This window comes from Mesocricetus auratus, unplaced genomic scaffold (genome assembly GCF_017639785.1).
Source record: "Mesocricetus auratus isolate SY011 unplaced genomic scaffold, BCM_Maur_2.0 Super-Scaffold_100018, whole genome shotgun sequence".
NCBI classification, from domain to species: domain Eukaryota; kingdom Metazoa; phylum Chordata; class Mammalia; order Rodentia; family Cricetidae; genus Mesocricetus; species Mesocricetus auratus.
In genome coordinates, this window is record NW_024429199.1 from 38,151,022 (window position 1) to 38,161,628 (window position 10,607).

General features: G+C 44.9%; 1 protein-coding gene across 4 annotated transcripts in view; it reads left to right on the forward strand.

The window, feature by feature from the left end:
- Positions 1 to 5,631, forward strand: part of Ccdc170 (coiled-coil domain containing 170) — a 74,643-nt gene extending 69,012 nt beyond the window's left edge. For all 4 annotated transcript variants that reach the window (XM_013126764.3, XM_013126769.3, XM_013126770.3 and 1 more), the window contains 2 exons: positions 1,282 to 1,518; positions 3,580 to 5,631. In XM_013126764.3, coding sequence (XP_012982218.1) covers positions 1,282 to 1,518; positions 3,580 to 3,780 — 438 coding nt within the window. In that variant the 3' untranslated portion in view covers positions 3,781 to 5,631. The remainder of the gene's footprint in view (positions 1 to 1,281; positions 1,519 to 3,579) is intronic.
- Positions 5,632 to 10,607: the final 4,976 nt, after the last annotated feature.

The window sequence follows — 10,607 nt, forward strand, 5'->3', positions numbered from 1 at the left end:
ATTTATTTGGATTTTTTTTCAGGTAAGCTCTTTTGTCCTATAGATTGACCTGAACTCACTAGGTGGACAAATCTGATTTTACTGCCTCCACTTTTCAAATACTGGAATTAAAAGTATATCTGTTACTGTGATAAAATAACCCAAACTAAAAACAGTTTTAAGCATAAAGGGTTTTTTCCAAATTACAAAATATTTATTATAGCAATAAAGAATATATGCTATACAACATAAAATGTAATAAAGTAAAATAATATAAGGGAAAATAAAATATAATAAATGAAAAATATTTGTAATAAATATACTATTGGAAAATAAAAGAACAAGACAATTTTGTAATAAGTTTTTCTTAAATATGAATAAATAGAAGGAGGAAGGGAACATTCAAAAGGAGCAGGGACCTGTAAAGGATTCCAGAATACAGTCCATCATTGTAATAGCCCTACTCCTCTCTTCAATTTATAAGAAGAATGTTGAGCTTCTGGGATGATGAGGTGTCGCCAGCAGAGAACATGGGCCACCTGATGTCAGCTTTTCCTCCTGTCTGTCTGTCTGTCTGTCTGTCTGTCTGTCTGTCTTCATTCCTTCACTGTCCCCGTTGGGTCTGTCCCTGGAGCTGTTCTTGGTCCACTACTCACTTACTTGAATTCTTCTGTAAGGAGCTGTGGTGGGATCTCACAAATTCACAATGAAGACATCCCCCATCCCAGGAGCCTCTGTTAGGGTTTCAAGGCCCTGGGGTGAGTCTCAAGTTGGGGACTATCTCTGCCCTTTGTCTGCACAGGATTTGGTGACATCTTTTGCCTCATGTTCATAAGTGCTTTCCAGAGACTCCGCTGAATAACTGCTGAGGGGGATTTCCCTCACAGCAATGAGGGAAACTTGTTGACCGCCCCCCCATCCCCCGTGACGCTGTTAGAAGAGTGGGCATTCTGTCATTGCTAGGTGACTTTGCTGCAAGGCACAGGGCCTACTGGTTAGCACAGACAGTCTGACTTGCTCAAGGCTTTATTTTAGTCACCTCACTCTAGAACCATGCTGTCTGCAATTTTATTGCGTTAAGTTCCCCCAAAAGGGTGCGCTGTCATTTATAAGCTGCAGTAACTGAGGTCATGTATGCCCAGCTTCTGCTCTTCTGCAGGGTCTCTGTAGCTGCTTGGAATGAAGTCCATTCTTTCTTTGTAAAATAGTTAAGTGAGTTCCATTGACTTCCTAGTTGTTTTGGTATACAGGATCTCCTAAAGACGAACAAGGGAAATGATCCTCATTCTCTTGACTCCTTAGATTAAAACTTTGGAGCAGGCCAAAGCCATCGAAGACTTAACTAAATCCCGAGACAACCTGGAGAAACTGAAGGAGAAAGCAGAGAAGAAGATCGTGTTGCTCAAGTCCGAGCTGGAAACTACAGAGGAAGAGGCTAAAGCAGACCAGGGAAGGACCAGAGCCATGATAGAGTTGGCCGCCAGTGAGCTGACGACCCTGAAGAAGTATCTGGAAGAATCTGAGAGGAGAGAACAGCAGGTAGATAAAGATCTGCTGGGGTAATCCTTTTTCAGGGCATGGCAGGATGGTTTAAAAGCCTCCATGAGAAGTCACACACGTAGCAATATGGACACCTTTGAGAACAGGCGTGCCATCCTGTGCAAGGCCACACTCAGCCCCCCTATGCCGGTCTAATTTTAGTATATTGCTGCCAAGGAGAGCATTATTCATACATTTTCCCCAACACTATTCGTAAAGATTTCTGTATCATTTCAACAGATCCGCCCACTTGCCAGCATCTTTTTTGGCATGCCAATAATCATTATGAGTTTCTTGGCCAAGAAAAGCAATTCATGCTTGCATGACATAGACTAGAAGAAAGAGAAAGAAATTGATGTACTTATCAAAGCCACAGAAAGCCAGTGTGAAGCCGGCTTCTGGTGGTGACGAGATGTTTTGAATTGAGTTTTATAATTGCCTCTGGCGCTTGCCTCATCTCGCATCGTTTAATGTTAAGCAGGGCTAGGAACTCACAGAGGAGCTTTATCTCCCGCAGAGATCAGTTGCAGGAAACAGCCTCCAATACCAAACAGTGGCACCCAGACTTCATGGTTGACCAAGCGCAGACGTAGGCCATAAAAAAGTACACATTGGCTGGCTGGCTGCAAGGAGGAGCATTTTATCTCCCGAGCACATCAGGTCAGACATAAAGAACTCTGTCCCGGGCAGTGTGACCCCTACTGCCTTTGACTAGCATGTCACTTTCTGAAGCTGAAAAGGGCAGAGAATGGACTCTGCCCTTAGGATTTTTTTTCCCCTACTCTGCTTTGACTCATGTGTCAGGCAGAGCTGGGAAGAGCCAAACTCTAAGAGCAAGTGTTCTCAGGAAGAAAACATCTCAGGAATTGTGAGTTTTGGCCACATTAAAAAGGGTGGGAAAGTTCTAGAGGAAACCCTTGCATTGGAGAGGCAACACTGGTGCCTTGTTCTGTTTAGGTGATTTGACAAAGCTTGGGAAGGGGAGTAGCTCATACACAGAGTGGTTATTTCTCTTAGGTCAAAGTCTGGAGAGTCAAGGTCAAGGCATCAGTAGACTGGGTGTCAGGCTTTTAAATGACGTCTTCACGAACTCTGGATGGTAAAACTTCTTTGGGGCTTCATTGATAAGGGTGCCTGTTCTGTCTTGGAGACTCTACCGTGGTGATCTTATCCTAATTAACTCACAAGGCCCCTCTTTCCAGTACCATCCCACTGAGGATTATGTTTCAACTTACACTTTGGGGGTGGGATGGATGTGTAACTAAGAGAAGCCTTCGTCTCTCATGCTGGGCCATCCTCAGGGAGGAAGTGGGGATAAATGTTTGGATGGTGTTCTTCTGAAATGGAAGGGATTTAGCGAGGGCTTGTCTGGATCATATCCCTGTTTTGCCCGTGTTAGCCTAGGACCACAGAAAGCACCCGAGAAGAGCATGAAGGGAGGTGATGCCTATTCTGACTAGTCCCTCTGGCTTCTACTTTGCCCTTTCTCCATGGACACCTAGCCATCTCAGATGAGCCCAGTGTTGGAACCACATATCGAGGCAGCAGTCTTTGTAAGGTAGTTTGAGAAGGACTGAGAAGTCCTGTGTTCATCAGCTCATTCTTTCTCTTTGAGTGTCAGAAATGCATTGCCCAGTTAACATCCCAATGCAGCCGTGTTTATCATTCATGGATAGGCTCATATCAACATTTATATAGCACTTTTGGGGTCCCAGAGCACATACTCAGTCATAATTTCTCTTGTCCAGGATGTCAGAACAGACTTAGGGGGAGGTCAGAGTCTCAGGGATGATAGTATCCTGGGGTTCTTGACTCAGCAGCAAATACACACATGGCCACTTGACTCACAAGAGATTATGAGATTGGGGAAGCCTGGGAAACCTGGGGGAATTTCAGAAGTTATTTAGCAGGCAAGCCTACTTATTCATAATTGAGGCTAGAGTGGGTAATTTTGCCTACCTCATGCAAATCTGTGTTTTCCTCTTTTGTTGTTGCGTTTGACCTGGCAGTGGTGGTGTGTTCTTCTTTCCCAGCTAATGTATCTCTGCTTAATATTTGCAGCTGGTGGACTTCAGGGAGGTGATTTCCCAGATGCTGGGCTTAAACCTGACCTCTCTGGCACTTCCTGACTATGAGATCATCAAATGTCTGGAGAGTCTGGTCCATTCACACCACCATCACTTTGTTGCCTGTGAGTGCCTCAAAGACACGGCTGCCGAGCATGGCAGTTGCCCGCAGTGCCACTTAGAACTTCAACACTGATCACTTGCCTCCTGGACGGGGTGCAATTCTCAAGTTGTGCAGTTCAAAAATTTCTCGTAGTTTTGAAATTCGGCCGGCGTGTGACAATTATCTACCTTGATGATATAATGAGAACATATCATGGGGAAAAGGGTCTCCAAAGGTGCCATTGCTAAGGCCCAGCAGGTAAAGGCACTGGCTACCAAGCCTGACAGCATGAGTTCAGTCCTAGGGACCCACATGGTAGAAAGAGACAGTTGACTCCTGCAAGTTTTCCTCTGCCCCATACGCAATCTGTTATACAAGTTTACACACACACACACACATACACACACACACCCGCTCACACACTTACACAAAATAAATAAATGTTAAAAAGTGCCTGTCCTAGGTCAATATTCAGCCCTAAAACCATCCATTACTTCAATAACTCGTGCATTGGGACCCACAGGAATCCCCTGGGTTCATGCCTAGATTGGGCTGTATGAGCACAGAGTTTAGAACTACAGACCTTCTGACTTGGAGCATTACTGATGGCTTCACATCTTAAGATAACGGTGTGCAGGTCTTCCAAAAATATTACTTAAAATTATTTTACTTATAGGTGTGTGCATGTGTGTGCCTCTGTGTGTGTGTGTGTGTGTGTGCATGCAGGTGCCAGCAGAGACCATAAGAGGGAGTCAGATCCCCTGATACTGGATCCCAGGCAGTTGTAAAGCACTTGATGTGGGTGCTGGGACCTGAACTCAGGTCCTCTGCAAGAGTAGCAAGTGCCATTAGCATCTGAGCCATCTCTCCAACCCCATAAACATCTATCTATCCTAAGTACATACAGTTTGACACATAATAATTATACCTGTTTATAGGTTTCTGGATGACACTCCAATCCATGCATACAGTGTGTGGTCATGAGATCAGGGTAACATGGTAGACTCTTAATATCTTACATGTTTTCCAGGGCCCAGAGACAATTGTCCTAACTTAGGGTTCTATATGGTTAGTGTGGAAGGCAGGACATGCACAGCAGAGGCTGTGCCTCTTATGCTCTGCATCTCAGATTCCGCTCAGTTTTGAGCCTGAGAGGAATTGTTAGCATTCAGGAAGGAAAGCAACCCTACAATCGGGAGAAGTCTGGAAGTGGCAGGTAGTGACTCATTTGAGTAACCGAGAATATTGATATACGTTTGAATCTACTCTGGGCCTCATAGTGAGTTTCAGGCCAGCCTGGACTACAGAGTGAAACCCTTTCTCAAACCAAGCTAACAAACAACCATCTGACTGACAATCCAACTAGGCAATCCTCCTGCAAGCCCAAACAAAAACAACTAACCATATTAGGTTGGCTTTCACTCAAGCAGTTACCTCCTCATGCCAGACTTTGGTCTGTCTAAAGTGTTAAATATGTTGTTATTTCCCCTTTAATTTTTCATGAGTTACATGTCAGGGGTCATATAAGAGACTTAAAAATAACCCATATTGGTTATAACCTTTATCCTGTGAAATAACATTTTGTTTATCCAAATGTATGGCACAAGTGTGTAAATAACAATTCTTGATATATATTAATTATTCAGTATGTTTGAATATATACCCTAGAGATATTTCAGTGGTAAGAATATGTGGGATAAGCATAAATAAATTCTGTGCCTGCAGATAGTTCGTGTACACAGTAACTGTTTGTTATTTGGACAAACTGAATGCGTGTTAGAAAAGCCATTTCCTTCATGTTAAAATGTCTGTTGTTCCTTGCCTTCCCTTTGTCCATGCATTCCAGAGTTGGCAGGCTCACTTCACATTTCTGTGTTGTTTGGTTTTTCTGTAATATCCATGTATATTTTATATTGTCCAATAAAATGCATGAGATTAATGTGATTTTTAGATAAGGTCTTCAAATATTTAATACGAACTCATCTAACAAATAAATACACTCTCGGGGAATTGCTATTGAGGTTATTGTTCTGGTCACTGAGACATCTAAATATTTTCAGAAAATCTCTCTCTCTCTCTCTCACACACAGACACACACACAGACACACACACTAAAACCAACTGTTAGCTTGGATCCATCTACATCTCAAGTCTATTCTTCTAGTCCTCTGCGGAAGAGTAGCCAGTGATCCAGACCAGGTGATGATGGGCTGAAGGGCTGTTGAGGACATCTGTGATGCTGTTGCTATGACAACAGCACACAGAAGAAGCATCTAAGTTTTATTGGGGTAGCATTTTATGGTGACTAACCTTCAGCCTGGAAGGCTTCTTCCAGTTTGTATAGTAGTGTTTAAATGGAGTTACCTTATAATGGGGCAACAATGTTCCTACTAGACACCAGAGACTGGCAAATAAAAAGCCTAGTGTTAGGAATGGGTTACCTCTTAAGGAGTTACTCCCCAGAACTTGATGGTAAGATCCTATTGAGTCATAGGACATGAAGGAATCATGGTGGTACTCAACTTGACCCTTCATCCCCCCTGGATAGCTTTCATAGTGCTGGAAGATGCCACGCACACTAGCAGAGGACAACAGTAATCTCATCCAACTGTGAAGTCTGTGAGCTACAATAATGACCAGCCTGACAAGGCATGCTTACCCCTGCAATAGTGACACGGATGCCAGGGGAGTAACCAAGCACTTTCTGATTGGATTTAAGGGGCACTGTGCAAGACGGAAACTGATTGTAGCACTGGTGTCAGGGAATATGGCCTGAGCTACTGCTGTTGTTCTGAAAAATGAGCGTGACCCATCGTTATAGATTAGTGCATCTCTCCACCCTTGTCAGGGAAGCGCCTTCTTGCAGTAGGTGGAGGTTAAGAAAGAGACCCCACACTGGTTCAAGTGCAGAGAATGCGAGACTGTGGAGTGCTTGGGCTTTAATGGTGCAGCGGTTTCACACCCCTTTCTCCCAAGGCTCGGGAATCACCGTGGGCAGAGCCTCAGAGCTGCAAGCAGTGGACAGCTACCAGGAAACAGTGTTTTCCAGATATACCAGGACAATTGCACATACCAATTCACAGAAGACGAGACAGCACGCACAAAAACCTGCGCAAGCCCAAGCCAGACAAAGTCCCCGCATGGACAGGGGAGTGGAGCGTGCATGATGTCTCTGATGTCTCACCCCGCACTAAGGAGCTGTTGATGACTGTTAACCTTTGAGAGAGGGAGAGTCGGGTTTTCTTGGTGTGTGGCCCCTGGTAGGTTGACCGGAACGCCAGTGGAAGGCCAGATATTGGAGAATCCATATCCACACAGCCCGCACTGATGGGAACATTAAAATCTGTACCATGCCCTCCCCCAGCCCTTTACTCCGTATGCCCACACAGCTGCTCTTCACATCTGAGTTTCTCCGCTCGTTTCTCCCTCCTTGCTCCCCCTCCCCGCCCCCCCCCCCCTAGTCTGGAGCCAGCCTAGATCTCATGGCTCATTTCTCCAGTCATTCCCTTTCTAACACCCTTGATGTATTGCCTCGCTCTTCCGTCCTGAACTTTCAGATAGTTCCGGGTACCAGTGTTTCTGCTGATTTGTCTGCCCCACTGAACGAGGCTGGAGAAAATCACATAAAATCGCAGTTAAGTGGCATCCCAAATCCGCAGCCATCAGTCTCTGCAGAGCCCTCCGTGCCAACTGGTCATCCTACACTGTTTTCCTGCTTGGATCTCACTACCATTTTCTGAAACAACTATTGAAAATATTCGCTTCCTCATTGCCTTTATCCCATCTCTTCCTTCTTCATTCTCGGGGTATAATACCCTCTGATTTCACTCAGAAAATAGAAGCCATTACTGGAAACACCCTGGCTGCCACATGCTAGTGCCACTTTGCACCTCCGCACTTCCTTCTTCCTGGTATAGCTTAGTTCCACTGCCTGCCAGGGCACTCACATCCTCTGCAAGCCCTTCCCACCCGCTGATTGGGTCTATTTCAAATGTTCTCATCCTTCCCGCCATTCATAGCTTATTCCCATCATATTTAAACATATTCATTCTCTCCCTTCTTAAAACACAGGGTCCTTTTCCCTCAGAGCCCCTGCTTCCCTTTCTTCTGTATATTTGAACCCCTTGAAGGTGTCATTTGTATTTTGCCTTTCTGGCTTCAACTTAACGTCATACCTGGTGCTGCAATGATAAACGGCACACTTATTGAGAGTATAGGTAACTGTTTATTGTAGAAAATACTCACAAGAGAAAAACAAGCAACCCAGATGAGCCGAGTACTTTTCTGCCACCAATGGGCGAGAGGTTCTGCTGCTCAGTCTTTTATTCCTTCCTCCGTATACGCCCCTAGACATGCCCAAAAGTGGGCCTGGCTAGTGATGTAGTTCACCGCCTATGTCTGTATATGTCTTTAGTCATGCCTAAAGTGGGTGTGGTTAGCAGTGCGGTAAACCGCCCTTTTCTTACCTCATCTGTATGCGTCTCTAATACGCCACATGGCTAATGGCAGAGTCCTAAGTTTCCCCCTACACATACCTGCATCCCTGCCACCTGGCTCTGGCTCCACCACCCAGCACCCACATCCTGGCTGGCAAATCTTTGTTACTTCTGAAATCCTTATCTCGCTTGAACTCTGAAGCGTTTTCCACCATTTGCCCTTCCCACTCCCTTCAGCCTCCACACGGCGTCAGTCAACCCATTTTCACCGCAAAGGTGGGCACCTCTGCGGCCCGAGTTAGGTCCCTTGGAGGTTATAAGAAACAAAACTGAGGGCCAAGTGGACATGAGTGGCAATGGGGGAAACTTGACCTCATTGTCAGAGCTTTGTGGGGAGTATTCAGACACTCCAGAAACCTGACAGCAGCAGACTGCCCTAGGATTAGAGGACTCCATCAAGGGCCCTGGTGCTTCTTTGTCACAAACGGGTCCCAAAGTTCCAAATTTCCTTTGATCTTGTCACGATGGTTCAGTTCCTCTCATTTCTGATGCAGATACAGGGAGAATGTCACACAAAGATGGAGTTAGACAGTAGAGTGATAGTTCTACAGGTAAAAGAAGCCAGATTGTCAGTGAGCTAGGCAAGTATTTGTACCTCTGAGCTACATGCTTGGCCCTGAAGTTCTAGAAATGCTCAGAGCCTCTGGCTCATGACAACCCACAACTAAGTCCCTTTAAAGGACTTGCATCTTGCAGTTCCTTCACAGACCAAGGACAGCTCTCATCTAGTGACTGGTTAGTGTAGGGACACACAGGCATGGTATTTGTCCCTAACGCAGGATCCCCTGGAAGGTCCTCAGCTTTATACCCTTCCTTCCTCATAAGACTGAGTTATTGTTAGCTTTAGTTGTCAGTTTGACCCAACTTAGAATTACCTGGTAGGACACTCACATTTGAGGAATTGTTTAGATCACGTTATCTGGTGGAGGATTCTTTGGATTGTCAACGAATGTGGGAAAACACAGCACCATTCCCTGGGAAGGGTGTCCTGAACTATATGAGAGAAGGCAGGCAGGCAGGCAGGCAGGCAAACAAGCCATCAGGCAGGCCTACGTGCATTATCTCTCTCTGTCCTTGACATACAATGTGAACTGCTTTGAGATCCTTCCACCGTAACTCCCCACTGCGATGGCATGTAACTAGAATTGTAAGTTAAACAAACCTTCTCTTCCCTAAGTTCCTTGTTGTCGGCAAACTTGATCACTGCGCCAGAAGCGGAATTAGATGGTAACGCCTCTGCTGTGAACACACCACCACCTCACTGTGCTGTCACACCCTAGCCAGCCTTGCTTTCCCACTCTCCTACGAGTTTGCTTTTTCTGTATGCAGTTGACCAACCCTCTACTGCACAGTCTTCTCAGGAAATGAGACTCAAGATAGGAAGTCACATCCTCTATGAAGCGAGGCCTGAAGACACAAAACCATCTTGACATTTTCTGCCACATAATTTTATCAACCACCCAACAACTGCTCCTCCATCACTTAGCACTACAGTGCCCACCAAAGCCTGTAACCAGCAAAACACAAGTGACCTGTGACAAATGATCACTTGGCTTCTTTCACAAGTCCCCACCTAGGAACAGGGAGGTGGCTCATTCTTAGATCACTCATTCTTAGATCAGCACTTGTTCATTTGTAAGCAAGAACACCACAATAGCTTTGGGCTATAAGAACCCTATTAGCATTGCTTCATAGGCAAACAGAGGAAAAGGCCACGTGCAGTTTGCAGTTTTTAGTAGAGAGTGGACCAAGCCCACATAGTGGTCTTGATGCCAAGTGCATTGTGGGTTACCTGCTGGATGCCTAAAATTAAAAAAAAATGCTTGACTTTCATCCAGTCTCTGACTTTATATGTAGATATAAAATCTACCAATTAGTCCCTGGAGTGTGCTGGTGTGCACTGAATGGGAAGTGTCTGGCTCTGGCCTCCTGCCCCATGTTAGGAGGTAATTGTTAATTGTATTGTTAATGTTTGCAAAAACAAAAATGTAATCCTTTAATGTGAGCGTTTAGGTAAAAACTCATATTTGCTAATGAACAAGCCTTTCAGTAAGAATGGCTTCCTGATACGCTGTGGCTTTAAAGGTAGTTTGTTTTAAAAAAGAAAAGCCAACCAAAGAAACAGGGCCAATAAACATTCAACACATGCCTACTCCATGCCAAGTGGCATTTCCAGGCACACAAACTCATATAACGTTCACCAGGAGTTTTAGAGTTGGGGTTGTGAGTCTGTCTGAGTTTTACAAAGGAGGTAAAAGGGTAACGTGGTTAGCAGGGGTTCACCCAAGGTCATTAAAGCAGGAAGTGATAGAATGTAGGTTTATGCCAGTCCTGGTTGGTTTACATCACATGCTTTGTGAATATAAGTAAAGAAAAAAATAGACTTGAAAATCTCAAAACAGACTTGATTAGCAGGTCTACAAT